The sequence below is a fragment of the Mesocricetus auratus genome, unplaced genomic scaffold (assembly GCF_017639785.1).
Source record: "Mesocricetus auratus isolate SY011 unplaced genomic scaffold, BCM_Maur_2.0 Super-Scaffold_6723, whole genome shotgun sequence".
Classification (NCBI taxonomy): Eukaryota; Metazoa; Chordata; class Mammalia; order Rodentia; family Cricetidae; genus Mesocricetus; species Mesocricetus auratus.
This window is the reverse complement of record NW_024429183.1, coordinates 1496061-1513105: the sequence shown is the minus strand read 5'-3', so window position 1 is coordinate 1513105 and position 17045 is coordinate 1496061. Positions and strand designations below refer to the sequence as shown.

At 44.9% G+C, this 17045-nt stretch overlaps 1 protein-coding gene across 4 annotated transcripts in view; it reads left to right on the top strand.

The window, feature by feature from the left end:
- Positions 1–32: 32 nt before the first annotated feature.
- Zc3h18 (zinc finger CCCH-type containing 18) overlaps positions 33–17045 on the top strand; it is a 41691-nt gene continuing 24678 nt past the window's right edge. The window contains exons 1-5 of one of the 4 annotated variants that reach the window (XM_021229002.2): positions 40–176; positions 1057–1122; positions 5991–6595; positions 8340–8424; positions 9366–9437. In XM_021229002.2, coding sequence (XP_021084661.1) covers positions 6005–6595; positions 8340–8424; positions 9366–9437 — 748 coding nt within the window. In that variant the 5' untranslated portion in view covers positions 40–176; positions 1057–1122; positions 5991–6004. Of the gene's footprint in view, positions 177–1056; positions 1123–5990; positions 6596–8339; positions 8425–9365; positions 9438–17045 lie in introns of all 4 variants that reach the window. The other 3 variants (XM_040735532.1, XM_005073122.4, XM_013115692.3) reach the window with 3 other exon arrangements.

Genomic DNA, 17045 nt, shown 5'->3' with positions numbered 1-17045 from the left:
GTCGCGACCTGATGACGTCGCACAATGGCCGGCCCCCGCGGGTAGTGGAGCCCGTTTGTTCCGCCCGCGTCGTGCCTGAAGCCAGAGCCAGTGAGAAGCGGAAAGGTCGAGGAACGTCCTGTCCACGCTGCTCCCATCCCAGCGGAGCCGTGGCCGCCTCCCGTCCTCGCGCTGAGGTAAGCGGGGCCGGCGGGCGGTAAGAAGGAGGCCGCCCCAGCGGCGGCGGGAGCGAGGCCCGGGAGCCCGGCGCCGCCTCCCGAGCTCGGGCGCGCCCCCGGCTGTGCGCAGCCGCGGGTCGAAGCGCGGCCCGGGACAGCGGGCAGGCACGAGCCCGCTGCGGCCTGGGACGTCCTGGCGCCTTAGCGCGCCGCGGTCTGCCTCGGTGAAGTTGGTTTTCTGAAGCTGTCATTTCTCTTCCGGGCCACTCGGCGTGGCACATGTTCGCCGCCTACAAAGGGGAGTGAAGTACGCAGGTTGGCTCGGAAGGAGGCTCGCCTGAACTGTCTGTCGACGGGCTCTACGGGGAACTTTGAGCTCTTTGGAGCCTCCTGCAACATGCTCTCGCAACTTCAAGTATGCACAGGTTGGACGTACCCACTGTGCCCCGAGAGGCCTCGATCTCTTAGGAAGTATAACCTCCTCACCTCTTGAACTGTGAGCTCAGAGACACCGAGTCTTTAGCGTAAAATAGCCAAACAATTGTAGTGCTGGAAAGAAGTTAAACTAAGACAGTCTCGCTACTGCTGGAAATGTAGTTTTCCCCGTATACATTGACAGCTGAGTTTACCGGACACAATAGTAACTTTAAATGAGTTCTGTTTAGCACTTACTTGTAAGAGTAGGTAATTCTTCAGACCTATTTGGGGATAATGAAAGAGGGCATTTGGTTCATCTCCACATAACCTATCCCAAGGCAGGGGTGGAGATTCTCAACCCCTAGGCTAATTCCCGTTTCCCAGCCCCTGAGAGGAGAATGCGTTTGATCTGAGCACTTATGAATCCCAGCCAGTTCTGGAACCAGTTCAATATGTCCCAAAGCCTGAAACTTCTCTCCAGTTGTAGGTGGGGAATACTAAAACATTTAAAGAGAACTTTGTGGACTCACTTCAGAACACTCAACAGGTAAGCTCTTGCCTTGCTCATTTTTAAAGAGATAACTTGTCATCTACGGACCATCTCAAGGTCCTATCAGAGTTTTGGGTTGAGCTTAAGTCACTTTGGAGTGGTGTTTATCAATAATGCTGACATTTTTTGCTATATAATTGAAGCCATGAATGAGGATTTTAAGCAGGCATAATAGAACTTAGACATCAACATAGGATCTGCTTTGCTAAAAGTAGTTTCCCCATAGCTGGGCATGGGACACCACACCTTTAATCCTCCCATTTGGGAAGCAGGGGCTAGAGGATCTCTGAATTGGAGGCTGGCTGAGTATACATAGTGAGTTCCAGGGCAGCCGGGACTACATTGTGAGACTCTGTCTCTAGAGAAAGCAGTTTCCCAGAAGCTGTGCTTGTTACCGATCCACCTTTGCTGAAGCCCACTTGGAACACCTTTCTCAGTAGTAAGCATGTAGATTGAGTTGTTTTATCTGGGTTGGCAGTTCACCAGGTCAGGCTCTCCTCAATGTGACCCAACTGTGAGGAGAACATGACATTACTATTCTGCCATTAGTAGTGTGTTTGGAGTCAGTTTGCCTCCCAGAACTGCTGCTGAGATGAGCAGATACACGGCTCTGGAGCTCTGGTTATAGTGTTTTTACAAATTAGGCAACTTTTTTGTTCCTAGTATGCAACAGGTAGTTCTTTGCTTAATGAGATTTTTTGTCAATTATTTAACAAGCATTTTTCATGTATGTCAAGTTGGGGGGGGGGCAGGGGCACGGGCACGGACGGACGACACGACAGTGAAAGACTTGTGTTATTCCATCCCCTGAACAGGTTCACCACTATGGATTGGAGGGCTAAAGATTACTAAGTAATTGGCTAAGACCTGTTGGTCAAAGATTGTAAACATGGAATTGTATTGAGCTGGACTGAAGGACCCTCAATTCATTGTTTACACTTAATAAGCCATGTATTTCCTTTCATCTAGCATAGGGTACCACACTAAATTTGCCTCAAAACAGAACACTTGCTCCTAGAGAGAGTGATCCTGCCTAGAGCAGGGCTGGAGATCAAGCCATCTCCTGATTACTAGTGTGATTTCCTGCTCTAACGGTATTTAGAGTGCTTTTTAAAAAACACAGATATGTGGTTGTCTCTGAAAGATGTTAACCTGAATGTGGCCTTCAGTAGTACAATCCCAGGAGGTCCCGTGGGAAGGAAGACAGTGCAGTGCCTTTCCTCAGAAAACCTTTCAGGGCCTCTGCAAGGTAACTCTGCACCATGGCATCCCTGGCTATGCCTCCTGTGGATGCTAATTGTGGCCACTGTAGTCTCAGAAGTAAGTGTCCCAGCCAGATAGTACAGTGTGTGGTGTATAGGCTGCTGAGTGCCAGCCCTTTGAGAGTCTCCATCCTTTCTCTGTAGGATTGGAAAGAGTATATGTTTTCCATCACTGTGACAAATACCTAAGGTAATGAACTCATACAGAGAAAGGGTTTAAGTTGATTTAGTGGTAAACAGCTTTAATCACAACAATCGGGAGACAGGAGGCAGATCTCTTGAGTTTGAGGATAAGCTGGTCTACATAGAGAGTTCCAGACAGCCAGGGATACATAGAGAAATCCTCTCTCAAAAAGAAAGAAAAAGGGGGTGAGAAGAAAAGGTATATTTTGGCTCTCAGTTTGGTATATTGTAGAAAACCACTTAACCTCTCATTGAATGCCAGAGAGCAAAGAAGACTGGACTCCTACTAGGCCTTACCTGTTAAAAATTCTTGCACCAAGATTCCTGTATCTTTTAGTAGTGTATCTCTGGGGACCAAGATGTTTTGTTTTGTTTTGTTTTCTGAGACTGGTGTCTCTGTGTAGCTTCGCAGAGCAGGCTGGCCTCATCTCACAGAGATCCGCCTGCTTCTGCCTCCCAAGTGCTGAGACTAAAGGTGTGCGCCATCAACTCCCGGCTACACCCTACTACTTTATGACATGTGCCAAAGGCTGTCTTCACAAGTCAGAAGTCTACTTAATCCTTGCAGTTAAAGTAACTAAATTCACCTAGTGGGCATGTACACTGCACATCAGCCCTTCAGATTTCTCAAGTTAGTCAGTCTGGCTGTGTCTTTTTGTAAAAATGATATACCTGTGGTAAGTGTCTAATGCATTGATATTTGGAGGGAGGAAAAAAGAAATGGACAACCCACAGGTTTGTAGAGGCCATAGTTTACTTGTGGTCTATACCAAAAAGAATGTATAGTAGAAACTTCAGTGGCTGGGGCATAGAACTAATTCCATCTATGGCCTGGGAACACAAGTTCAGAATGTCTGAATGACAGTCCTGAGACATACATAGTAGTCAGATAAAAGACAGCCTTCTCTATTTCATTAACCTGCTTCTTGCTATAGTTCAGATGTTTAGTTAGGCACTCTGTCTCTACTTCTTACTAGGATTTCATTTCAAGATTTTCGAGAATGTAAAAAAAAACAACTCAGTAAGACCTAATTTTGACTGAAACCAAAAGCAAACCAACTTGCAGCAGGGTCCCAGAAAAGAATTCTGACTCAGGTTAAGAAGGTCTTGTGAGCCGGGCTTTGGTGGTGCACGCCTTTAATCCCAGCACTCGGGAGGCAGAGGCAGGCAGATCTCTGTGAGTTCGAGGCCAGCCTGGTCTACAGAGTGAGTTCCAGGACAGCCTCCAAAGCTACAGAAAAACCTTGTGTCGAAAAACCAAAAAAAAAAAAAAAAAAAAAAAAGAAGGTCTTGTGAACCATATACAAGATAGTATGTTACAAGGACAGTAATATTTTAGAGCTTGGGCTTTGTTTTCTGTTGTATTGGTTATATGACTTCCAAATTAGACAAGACATTTGGTTTTGCATAACAATTGATTTAAAAGATAACTTTGTTTACAAGGTTACCTTTAACTATAAAATACTAGAATAGGAATTTGTCAGGTTTCAAGTAGGGCATATGAGACTTGGTAACAGTTCAGTGTGACTGACTTCTATGGGTACCAGGTGCTACCCCCTAGGTAGCTGGAGAGATGAAAAGTTCCTGGGCCTCTTAAAAATATACAATGTAATAAAAACTGCAAAGCTAAGGATCAGATGTTACACACTAAGGAATTCATGTGTTCCTTAATGTTGGTATATTGGGGGTGTTGTCTTTGGCATTAGCTTGACTTAATTGCTAAAACCCTACCTACCACACATACTAGAGTTTTGCACCAACTTTCTGTTAGGCAGTGGAAAAGCACAAAACCCCCATCTGGCTGTTGTCATACATTGATATTCACTTTTGTGCACTGCAGAACCCTCACAGTGCTCCACAGAGGCTGTGCATATAGCTTCTGAACTTGTTCTTACTGCTTTTTGGCCTCACTCTTTTTAACCCAGATGGGTTGCAGTTCACTATGAAGTCCAGGTTGGTCTCAAACTTTGGACAGTTCTCTGACTCATCTCACAAATCCCAGGATTCCAAACTGATATGTGTTTACTATGCCCAGGTAGTACTGACTTGTTTTGTTTTGTTTTTTGAGACAAGGTTACTCTGTAGCTTTGAAGGCTGTCTTGGAACTTGCCCCCACCAGGTTGGCCTTAAACTCACAGAGATCTGCCTGCCTCTGCCTCCAAGGTACTGGGATTAAAGGCTTGTGCCACCACTGCCTGGTTTTTAAAAGTAAAATTTGGGGTCTGAGCTGAAGCTTGATGATAGGGTACTTACATGGCATGTGTAAGGTCCTGAATTCAATCTTCAGCACTGTACTCCCTCAACATAAGTTGAAACATACATTTTTAATAGATAAATATAAAGTTATGTAAATGCAATATATAAAGAACATAAATGTATATGGCTTGGTACCTCTAAACACATAGTGATTCTAAAATGAATAAATGTATTTGCTAGGTACCAAACAGCCTGTGTTTCTTCCCAGCCTCAGAATATAGACTCAGATAAATTTTAAACTCTTTTTCCTTTATGTTGTAAGTTGGTATTGGTTATTGGTATGATAGAAGTACTGGCCACTAAGTGCTATATGTGGCGTCTGCACGTGTTCTCTAATACCAGCTTAGGTGGCCAGATTTTAAACCAAGTGCAGCAGTGTTTTTTTTTATTGAGTCGGGGTTTTGCTATGTATTGTGGGATAACCTCCAGCTCCCAAGTGCTGTGATTACAGGCATGTGCCTCTACACACAGCAGAGCAAAATGCTTTCTATGAGTTGTGGAGGTGGAAAAACCAGAAAATATTTGCTGTGATTAAATCTGGATTTGTAGAAATAGAAGTGAGTCTTCTAAAAAGAAAAAGGTCTTTTATATAAGTATTTGACTTAAACATCTAAAAATGCTGTCATAGTCCATTTGTACTGGATAGCTTTGGTTGGTTGTGCTCTGGTGGCGCTGGTCCCAGAGCAGTGCCTTTGAAGAACATGCTGGGGGCTGGGTGGAAGGTCTGAACAAGGTCTTGGAGTTTGAATCTTAGAGTACAGGAGAGAGATTGAAGAGGTGACAAAAAACTGTGCTTGAGAGGCAGAGTAAGAGAAAAAGACTCAGTTGAAAACCTCTGCTGGCCTAGGGTGCTACCTCATTCCACAAGAGAAACCTTATCTTCAGAAGTCAGTTCCCATGAATCCCAGTAGCTGTCCTTTGCAGTCCATGGCTTATTATTGTTCACTTCTCTTCACCTGTGCTGGCTGCCGGCAAGAGGAAGGACTGAGTGGAGGCCAGACATACCCAGTGGAGTTATGTTCTGGCACTCCACAGGGAGTTGTGTAGGTTTTGGAGGGGCTGCATGGAGCAAGGGCAGAATGGGTCTTTCCTCCTTCCCAGCGCAGAAGGCATTGTAGGCTAGGAAGATATGCCCGTGCTGAGTCTGTGCTCTGTCTTTTGCAGATCCGCGGGTCCTGATGGATGTGGCTGAGAGCCCTGAACTGGATCCTCGCTCTCCAGAGGATGAAGAGCAGCCGACCCTCTCAGATGATGACATTTTGAGGGAAAATGGTTCTGAACAAGATTTGGATGGAGCTGGGGAAAGGGCTTCTGATTTGGAGGATGAGGAAAATGCAACTAGGGTACAAAGCCAGGAGGAGACTCACTCGGATGAGGAAGACCGTGCCAGTGAGCCCAAGTCCCAGGATCAGGACTCAGAGGCTCATGAGCTGAGCAGGGGCCCAGCGGGCTCTCTGTGTGAGGAGGGGGATGATGTTGAAGAAGACCGGACAAGTGACCTCAGGGATGAAGCCTCCTCAGTAACCCGGGAACTGGATGAGCACGAGCTAGACTATGATGAGGAGGTCCCCGAGGAGCCAGCTCCTGCTGCCCAGGAGGAGGAAGCTGAGAAAGCTGGGGCAGAGGATGAGGAAGAGAAGGGGGAAGGTGTTCCCGGAGAGGAAGGGAAACCTGATGTTCAAAGTGTGGGAGAAAAAGAACCCACAGAGGCTGCCAAGGAGAAGAAGAAGGAGGATGACGATGGAGAGATTGATGATGGGGAGATAGATGTGAGTATGGTAGTGCAAACACACCTGATTCAGGAGAAGCAGGCTCAGCAGGGTTTTCAGGCTCCTTCCTAGAAAGATGGTCAGTGGTGGGCTGGGCCAGACATGTAGGAAAGGAAATGCTCACAGTGGAGGATGGAAAGTAGACTTGTACAGAAAACCTCAGACTAGAAAGCTTTTCTTGGTAGACTGCAGAGTTTCTGTGGCCCCCAGAAGATGCCTTCTTTAAATCTGGCCTTCATGTGGGATCATGAGTGTGTGTGGGGGATGTCCAGTTTTCTTTGCGTATGATTCTGTTATAAGGTTGAATCAGAGATTTTGCCCAAAGTTCAGAGCAGTTGCCTTCAAAGCAGGTGAGGGAGAGGCAGAACAGATGAGCCACCTGGGGATTCCCTAATTCCCAGACATGTAGTAGGCTTACAATAACATGCTGAAGATAAAACAGGGCAGGAAGGCCAGTGGGCACTGTGAATGATAGTTTGGGCCTACGAGAACACAGTGACTCCAGGCCAGCAGTCATTTTACCTGGAAACTCCTCTCCTGGACCCATCTCTGTCTCCTACTCCATGATATTGTTTGCATGTTGGCCTTTGTTGCTGCCTCTGTAGGCTCATGGACCTCCACTGTGATTCTTGCTTAGTACATGCATTGTTCTTATCATAGTCTCAGATAATTGCTGCATCACCAGACTCCCTCCTCGGGAACAGTCTCCTAAGCCAAAGGCCTACTTATCTTCAGACTTCCCTGTAGGATGAGCATTTCTCAGACAGTGCCCCTATATAACTGTTCAGGATGCATGCATTTAGACTGGGCCAACTGCATCTGATACTTGCTTATTGGTATGTGTTGGCATTGATGTTTCTGGCAGCTGGCCTTTAGTGAACAGTGGGTCCTGCAGAGCAGGTGTGGCACAGCATTCCCCTGCCACCTCAGGAAAACAAGGGCATCCTTACTGATCCCTCTGACCTGTAAAGTGCTTTTGTGTCCCAGAGACAGACACCCTGGTTAATTTCACCTGAAGAATACTAGGAAAAACCCATAGGTATTTGACTTGGGGTTACTCCTTCAATTCTTGGTTCATGACTTTGTTCTGCTTTTGTGTTATGGGGTCAGCAGGCCAAGGCAGGAAGCAAGTTTTCTCCCTCTTCCCCTAATGCCAGGAGTACCCAGAGAACACAGAACAGTAACTACAAGGGGTCTCAGCTACAAGGCTGTTGGGACAGGTGCTGCTGCGCACGGGTGGCTGGGGAGAACCTAGAGCAGTGGTCAGATCTTGGCTGTCTGTGAGAACCCTGGGAATCCAACTTGGATTCTGAACTCTGTAAAGTTTCTAGGTCACTCTAAAGTGATGGTGAGGTGAAGAATGAGCCATAAGCCCATCAGGTATACCTAACTTCCCTCATGAGAGGCAAGTAGTGTTCAGTTGCAAAGGGCATGGAGTACTAGGTTTATGCGCTGTTAGTGTACAAAGTATTGTAAAGACCAAAGAGTGCCCATTGCCTGCTCACAGTTGATAGAAACAGACCAAAGATCTGCCCTGAAGTGTCTGGTGGAGCCCACCATTTCCACAGTACTGTTCTGAAGTTGTAGTTGATCAGGAGACCATCTGTTGTGTAGCTGAGTATTTAAGATTGGGAAACTGGAGATGAGCTGGTGAGGACACACCCAGTTCTGTGCTTCTGGCTTGGTGAAGAGGTGTGGGGAAGAGTGGGTTGGTTCACCTCCAGATGACTGTCCTCTGTTCCAGGATGATGACTTGGAGGAAGGCGAAGTGAAAGACCCCAGTGATCGGAAGGTGAGGCCTCGCCCCACCTGCCGATTCTTCATGAAAGGTAATTGTTTGCCTCCAGCCTTTTTGCAGCCATCTATGTAGCCTCTGCATTCCTGGGACCATGGTGGCAATTCATCCTCATCTGGGCAGACTGTTCATGTCAGAGAGGCTTCATGGGACTAGACTGCAAGAGTTGGTGGTAGTGATGATGGTATCGGTGATAAGCAATAGACCCTTTTGGTCCTGTCCTCACTTTAAAAACTGCCTTAGAGGAGAGCCACCTGGTATTTTTTACCCTGCAGGTTTCAGGCCCACTGTTCACAACAGACCCAAGGCTGCAACAGACAGTGGCAGTTTCTGAGTGGTCCTTTTATAAGGCCAACTGTTCCAATGTTAACATTCCCCACCTCTATAAGAAAGAACCGCTTTTAACAAGAGGGCTCAGAAGCAGGTCCTTCTTGGGAGGTGGTATTGAAAAGGCAAGGGAGAGCCTCTGAGGGGCATTCCTACAAAGGACTGTTGCAGTTAAGTAGCTTCAGCAGGGCCATTTGAGTCTTGCTTACTGATTTGGGCTGACCATATTACAAGTAATGTGATGCTCTGATTTTGTAAAGCCTGGGAGGGATTTAGAAATGGAATTAAGGCCAGGCTGTGGTGACATATGTATGCCTTTGGTCTGGAGTTAGGGACAGGCAGATCTCTGAGTTCAAGGCCTGATCTGTAGAGGGAGTTCCTGGACAGCTAGGGTGATTACACAGAGAAACCCTATCTCAGACCACCACCCCCCACAAAAAAAAAAAAAGAAAGAAATGGAATTAAGAGTCTCCAATCTGCAAGACTTGCTTGGTTGGATGTGCCTCAGTGCTTTGAGTATATTTCTTGTTGAGCAGTTTCCTTGAACAGATAGGAAGGTGTTTTCTCTTGCGCGTGGATGTCTTTGCTCGCTGGCCAGCCTGTGTGTGCAGTCTAAGTTCACAAGAGCTTCCTGTACTTCTTTTCCAGATGTTGTGACACCATTATCCACTCTTCTTCCACCAATACCAAATTCCATACCACTCAGAGGCCAGGTTAAAGGTACAAAATATCCTGTGTTCACTCTCTGTTGTGCCTTAAAGTCCCCTGCGCCAGAGGCCAGACTTCTTTCTCCTGGATTCAGAGCACAGCTGGGACGCCAACAGGGAGGAGGCTTGAGGGGCAGAGCTGCTGTGGCCCTTTCCTCCTTAGTGTCATTAGAGCTGGGGGGAAGATGCAGATTAAGGCCATGGCACTGCACTTGAAGAACAGGAACTTCCTTCCACAGGTGGGCAGTGGAATCCTGTGTCCAAGAGTGGTCCACAAACAATCCTGTCCGTAAGGCCAAGAGATACCCTGGTGATGGGACGTTTGTGAAAATCCACGTAGGCTCACTTCTCTGGGATTATGCTCTTGGAATGCCAACTGAACATAGTTGGCTGATCTAAGTTAAACAGTCTTGTATATTGGGGGTGGGGTGCAAGGCAGTGTGCAGGTGACTTTCACTTGACATTGACCCAAGCACCCTAAGAATGAAAGGCTGTGGCACTATATTCTTAGTTCTTCAAAAACTTTGATATTTAAAGTGCTAGTATTTCAAGAATACAAGTACAAGCAGGAGACCCTTTTGAAGCGATGGCATGAGGATTAAATGCAGTCATTCCCTGCAGATGTGTAAATTACGGCAACAGAAATCTGCGTACAATATGTATCTGTACTTGGTTCTCATTAGTACTGCTCTCAGACTATGCTGCACAATACCTTTGCAGCTCAGAAGCTGGCAACATCAGCATGGAGTCTCTGGAGCAAGAGTGGCTCACACCCTGACCTAGTTCTCAGAATTTATCAAACACAGAACAGATGAAATGTATTGGAAATGCAAACCAGCTCTTCAGGAATCTGCATACACTGAGATAGGATTGTTGCCTTAATCATCACACTGAGTGGGCACCCTGTGATTACACTGTTTTGGGGTTCTGCTTCATAGTCCATTATTGAATGAAGTAAGGGTAGGAACCTGGAGGTAGTAGCATTTCAGTGCTTCCCTTTCTCTCATCCTGTTTATGGTATACAAATGGAAAAAAAATGATGGAACTTGCTCTGGGATGTCTTTGTCATCATTGTAAGAAATTTATCTGGATACATTTTTGTGTTTGTCTACAAGTTATAAGCTTGGTGTTCAGTTGAAATCAGTTGATTTATCATACTTATGGCAGGACTAAAGAGATCGTTGGTTAACAGCAGGTGGGGTTCTTGGAGGACCCAGGTTTAGTCCCCAGCACCCATGTCAGACAGTTGACAACTGCCTATAAATCCAGCTTTAGGAGGATCTGATGCCCTCTTTTGGACTCTGCAGGTATTTCATTCACATGTTGGCATGCACATACATATGCACCACCCATCACCACCCCACAAAATCTTTAGCTGGACATGGTGATGTACCCCCTTAATCCCAGCACTTGGAAAGCCAAGCAGGCAGATTGGTTGAATGCCAGGACATCCAGAGCTACAGATACTGACTCAAGAAAGAAAGACCCTGTCTGTAATGAGATAAGTTACTTTAGAAATAAAATATAAAGCTTGCTGTATTAGCAAGGATGTGGACGTACTAGAACCCTTGCATGCTGCTGGTAGGAAAGTAAGACAGTTTAGCTGTTCCTCAAAAGGTAACGAATAGAATGGCTGTATAGCTCAGCAAGTGTCCTGGTTAATTTTAAGTTGCTGTGATGAGATATCATGACCAAGGCAGCTTATAGAAGAAAAGAGTCTGTTGGGGCTCACAGTTTGAGAGGATGAGTCCATGAACTTAATGGCAGAGAGAATGGCAGCAGACAGGCATAGCTGTGGAGCAGTAAAGTAGTCAGAGGTTTCTGTTCCTTCTGGTCCCGCATCCCTTTAGTCCTAAATAAACACACAGAAACTTATATTAATTATAAACTGTTTGGCCAATGGCTCAGGCTTCCTATTTGCTAGGCCTCTTTTAATTATTAACCCATTCCTATTAAACTGTTGCCATGAGGCTATGTCTTACCAGTAATGCTCTAGCGTGTTACTCCTTCAGTGGCTATATGGCGTCTCCCTTGAGACTCCTCTGTGCTCCTCTTTCCATCCTTCTCCTAGTCTGGTAGCCCTGCCTATACTTCTTGCCTGGCTACATCCTGTCTATCCATTGGCCAAAATAGCTTCATTCATCAACCAATAAGAGAAACATATTCACAGCATACAGAAGGATATCCCCCATCACAGTAACTAAGAGTTTACATCTTGATCTGCAAGTAGAAGGCAGAAAAAGAGAAAGGCATTAACCAGGAATGTTACAGTGACATACCACCTAACCTTTCCCAAGCAGTTCTACTAACTGGAGACCAAGCATTCAAATGTATCATGCCTTTGGGGGTCATTCTTATTCAAACCACCTCATTCAGTCCACTATCTGGCCCTACGTGATTTGTGGCCATATCATAATGCAAAATGCATTTACTTCCATTTTAAAAGTTCCCAGTAGTCTTTCATAGTCTCAACAGTCTAAAAGCAGCAGTTTTCACCCTGTGGGTTTTGACCCCTGGGGTCAAACAACCCTTTCTTGGGGTTTGTCTAATACCATAGGAAAACACAGATATTCACATTATGATTCATAATTCATAACAGTAGCAAAATTACAGTTAAGTAACAATGAAAATAATCTTATGGTTGGGGATCGCCACAACATGAGGAACTGTTTTAAGGGGTTATAGCATTAGAAAGGTTGAGAACCACTGCATAGTGTATGTCTGAGTCAAAGAGCTTAGTTGGCTGTGTCCTTCCAGATATGCGGACTGCGTCAGCTCTCCTTGGCAGATGCCCCAAGGCTTTGGTACCTCCAGCATCCTGGGATCTCCAACACAATCCAGGCTTCACTTTGATAGCTTCATTTAATGGCCTCTCCCAACCTCCATGCAGAGGCTCACCTACCACATGCCTGGCTTCAGTCACTCTTCCCTAACTCTAAAAGCCAGAATCCATGCTGTCAAGTTTGATTGCCTGCTTGGGGTGGAACCTGGTCCCCTCCTTGAGTTACATTTGCATAAACTTTGATTTGTTGCTCTTTAGGAACACATAATTCCTTAGGCCTTTTTGTTGTTTTGTTTGTTTGTTTGTTTGTTTGTTTTTGTTTTTCGAGACAGAGTTTTCTCTGTGGCTTTGGAGGCTGTTCTGTAACTAGCTCTTGTAGACCAGGATGGTCTCAGAGGTCCGCCTGCCTCTGCCTCCCGAGTGCTAGGATTAAAGGCCTGTGCCACCAACGCCCAGCTCCTTAGGCCTTTTCTTTTCACAGGTTGTGGGATCTCTGAGGGCACAGATCCTTTATTCCCATTCTCCTTATCTCTTGGCTCTTATGTTAAATTTCCTGAAGTTCTTTTTCTCCTCAAACTGCATTTTGTATTTCTTTGAGGGAAGAGGTGGAGTTCAAGACAGGGTTTCTCTGTGTAGCTCTGGCTGTCCTGGAACTGGCTCTTAGAACAGGCTGGCCTCAAACTCAGAGATCTGCCTGCCTCTGCCTCCCATAGTGCTGGGATTAAAAGGTGTGAGCCGCTGCCTCTGCCACCACTGCCGCCACCACCACCCAGCACAAGACCACTGAGCTAAACTCTTTAAGGAGCTCTACTGTGGCTGTGCCATTTTATTCGTATCATTTCTAGCAGTATCTGATGGTGTCTGAGTCATTGGGTTCTCTAATGTTTGGTGATGGGAATCCTTTTCATTTGCTTATTGTAGCCATTTGTATGTCTTAGCTATGTTTGCTCACTTTTGGATCTCTATGTTCTTTGTGTTTATGAAGTATCATGCGTCAGAGTAGCCTATAGTCTTTGGGAGTCCAAAGACCATTCAGGGACTCTGAAATTAGGGCAGTTTTCATAGTTACATACAACTATTGGTAAGTAAGACACTCCTGTGGCATGCATAAGCAAAGGCTAGCCTTGCCTATGTCAGTAAGAAATAGCTTAAATTTGACAGATTTTGTTGTTGTTGTCTTGTTTTTGAGACAGTCTCACCATGTAGACCAGGCTGACCTCAAACTCACAGTTCTCTGCCTGCCTCTGTCACACCTACACACATACCCCAGGTGCTGGGTTAAAGATGTGCACCACCATTCCTGGCTTTGACAGGTTGGGTTTGGGTTTTGTTGTCATTGTTGTTTCTGGTTTTTCGAGAAAGGTTTCTTTGTGTAGCCCTGGCTGTCCTGGAACTCACTCTGTAGACCGAGCTGGCCTTGAACTCACAGAGATCTGTCTGCCTACCTGCACCCCTTCCCACCCCCGTGTTGAGATTAAAGGCCACAACCACCTGGCAGGACTGACTACTTAAAAATTCCCTTTGGTATTCCTTCCTCTGCACTAATGCTAGATGACCAGAAAATCTTGATTGCTGTGTATTTTTGAGTGACCTAGGATAGTTTTGTTTTTTCAAGACAGGGTTTCTCTGTGTATTTCTGCCTGTCCTGGAACTCACTCTGCAGACCAGGCTGGCCTTGAACTCACAGAGATCTATCTGCCTCTGCCTCCTGGGTGCTGGGATTAAAAGCATGTGCCACCATTGCCTGGCTTCAAGGAAGATTTTTAAACCAGTGAAGCACTTTGACTTTTATTCACAGGCTGTATTTGTTGCCAGTTTGCAGCTGCGTAGACTACTTGAAAAGGAAACCAAGGCATACTGAGAGAGGGCCACTTTGTCAGAAGTGTGCTCTAGACTGAAACAAGTGTTTTGCTTAAAAAGTGGACATTGTAAAATTTTCTTTGCCGTTGTGACAGGTGTCTTGCCTGTGGTGCTGATTGTGCAGCTGATGATAACCAATCCAACCAACAAATCACAAGCTTAAAAGTCTGCTCATTTCTGAACCTAACAGACACATGAATTTGTTCATGCCCACAGCCAGTCTCTTGCTGGTGTCTGCACATGTTAGCAGAGCTGAACCTTGGCTATTGGACATGGGGACTATGGCCAGCAGGTGACGAGGCAGCCGCCTCCTGCCATCTGTTTAGCTTCCTTGAGTGCTGCTAAGAGATCTGTGGTGGTCGTGTATCAGTATTGCTAATGCGGGTTTAGATCTGCTATTAATCACACAGGTTCGTTTTTTTTCTTAAGTTGTTTAGGGATGGGAGTAGCAGAGATCATAAATATAGTCACAAAAAATGGGGGTGTACGATTGATGACTATACTATCAACCACCCCTAAGTTGGTAACCACCTCTGACAGAAGGTTCTGGAGGTATAGGGTAGGAGAGATAGGGTACTGTGTAGCCAGGTTAGCTTTTATATGCCACTCTCTTGAGTGATTAAAGGTCTGCACTGTTACTCCCCACTCCGCTGTATGTGTAGAGAGAAGCCTTTTCCTTGCCAGCAGCTTGGTCGTGTCCGTGTCCCGTCCCGTGTCGTCGTCCCCCCCCCCGCCAGTCGCCTGCCGTGTTGTAGTCCCCAAATAACGCACAAGATGCTGTATTAATCATGAAGCTGTTGGCCTTGCTTGTTTCTTACTGGCTAGCTCTGACTTAAGTATTTATCCCATAATTGTTAATCTAAGTATTTCTCTTACCGGAGAAGTTTCCGGGCTTCTTATCCCTATGGCGGTTACATCTTTTTGGTTTTACGAGACAGGGTTTCTCTGTATTGTTTTGGAGGCTGTCGGTCCAGCCCGGCCGCAAACTCACAAGATCCGCCTGCCTCTGCCTCCTGAGTGCTGGGAGGCGGTTACATCTTGACTCCCTGTGTTTCTCCTTCCCAGAGTCGTCCTGGACTCCTAGTCCCACCTATCTTGCTTCCCTATTGGTCAACAGAGCTTTATTGACATATACACAGGACTTCCCCCATCATCTCCTCTTTCTGTTTAAACAAAAAGAAAGGTCTTAACTTTAACATAGTCAAATTATATATAACAGATATATATATACAGAACAGTTATCAAGCAAGAACACAGTTATAGTATTTTGAACATTTAGAAAAATTTAAAGAAAATATCATCCATCCCATCCTTGTGAGTCCAAAAACTATAATTATAACTATCTGTCTTCAGCTCCATCAAAGACCACAGAAGGATAATATATAAACACTAGGACTGACAGAGACATCTTGCTGCCTAGACAGTCACCCGAAGTTTCTCTGTAATGTTGGGGCATCCATCTTCAGCCCATAGACCACAGCGTGTCCAGAAGACTTCTCAGTAAAGCAGGAAATTTCAAACTGTCCATCTGCATCAGCAGTCTGTCAGTCATTTTTCTGTGTCCTGCAGAAAGTCTCATAGACTCTTCCATGAAGCAGGAACCCTGTAAGACTATTTGAGTTCAGCAGTCAATTTCCTGTGGGTCCTGCATGTCCATTTTATACAGCAACAGTCAAGCAGTCTAGGCAAGAGCAGTTTCTTGCCCAAATGGCTAATCTTGCCATGTTGAAAGCAAATTCCATAACGAGTTTCTTCGATGCCCATCTTCCTTTCAGACGTAATTGGTGCTGCCAGGAGCAGACATTTCTCATTGTCAAGAAAAACCCTAAACCATTTTAAATGCCATTTTCTGAAGGTCTTTGAAAGGTTTGAAGACTGTCTATCTATCTCAAATATATCTCTGTATATCTAGAAAACCTAACTAACCTAACTATAAGTTCTGACTATTATGAGTAACTATCTATAGTCTGTATTTAATTATGCATTATGTTTTTAAAGCTCAATATAAGCACAATACTTAATCAAGTGGAGAAATATACACATCACAAAATTGACCTTGAATTTGTATCAATAAATGAAAGACCATACCAATACAAAGTACTTGTTTCCATACCATAATCCCCTTTTTCCTTTAAAAAGAGATTGGTTGTGATCATTAACCAATTCTAAGCAACCCCATTTAAATGAAAACAAAGATTTATAAACAATATGGGGATTTGGACATTGCTTATTCCAAACTGCTTCGTGCTGGATGGGGGCGCTGTTCATACCATGGGGATCATGACAAAACTCAGAAACATGTATAAGTCCTTACTTTCATGGTCTTTAAGGCTGTATCATCTTAGCTGTTTTAGATGTTGAATCACTTGGGCCACTGCTTCTGGGGGTCTTGGTTCATCAAACCACAGAAGCCTAGAAGAAATCCTCAGCTTTTCATTTTCTGTAGAAACATAAACAAAAACTCTTTTCCAAAGTAACATATGCTTATACTTAAATTTTGAAGTCAAGGCATTTTTAAAAGATAGAAGTTGGATTAATTTAGCAGCATTTATAATCAAGTGTACTTTACCAGTTGTTCTTCCTGAGCAATCAAAAAACTGAAAAACACAATAGCGTACAGTATCCAGACTCTCTGTGTATTTTCCATCTTTATGTGGCATATTTATTTATCTATTATTACTTTATTTCTTTTACTTTTATTTATTTTTCTCTGGACAGGGTTTCTCTTTGGAAATCCGCCTGCCTCTACCTCTGGAGCAATTTCTACCAGCATGTGCCACCACAGCCAGCTTCTCTATTTATTTACCACTATGTTGTTTCTTTTTCTCTCTCAACCTTACATATATTTTTAAACACACTGTAAACATTCAGAGGTTTTTCTTCATCCAAGTCTGACTTTACTGTAAATCTTTGTTTTCTGTACAACTGCAGCTGTTTAAACTGCAGTTTTTCCAAGATGGCGGGCGTAAGTGTGATTCC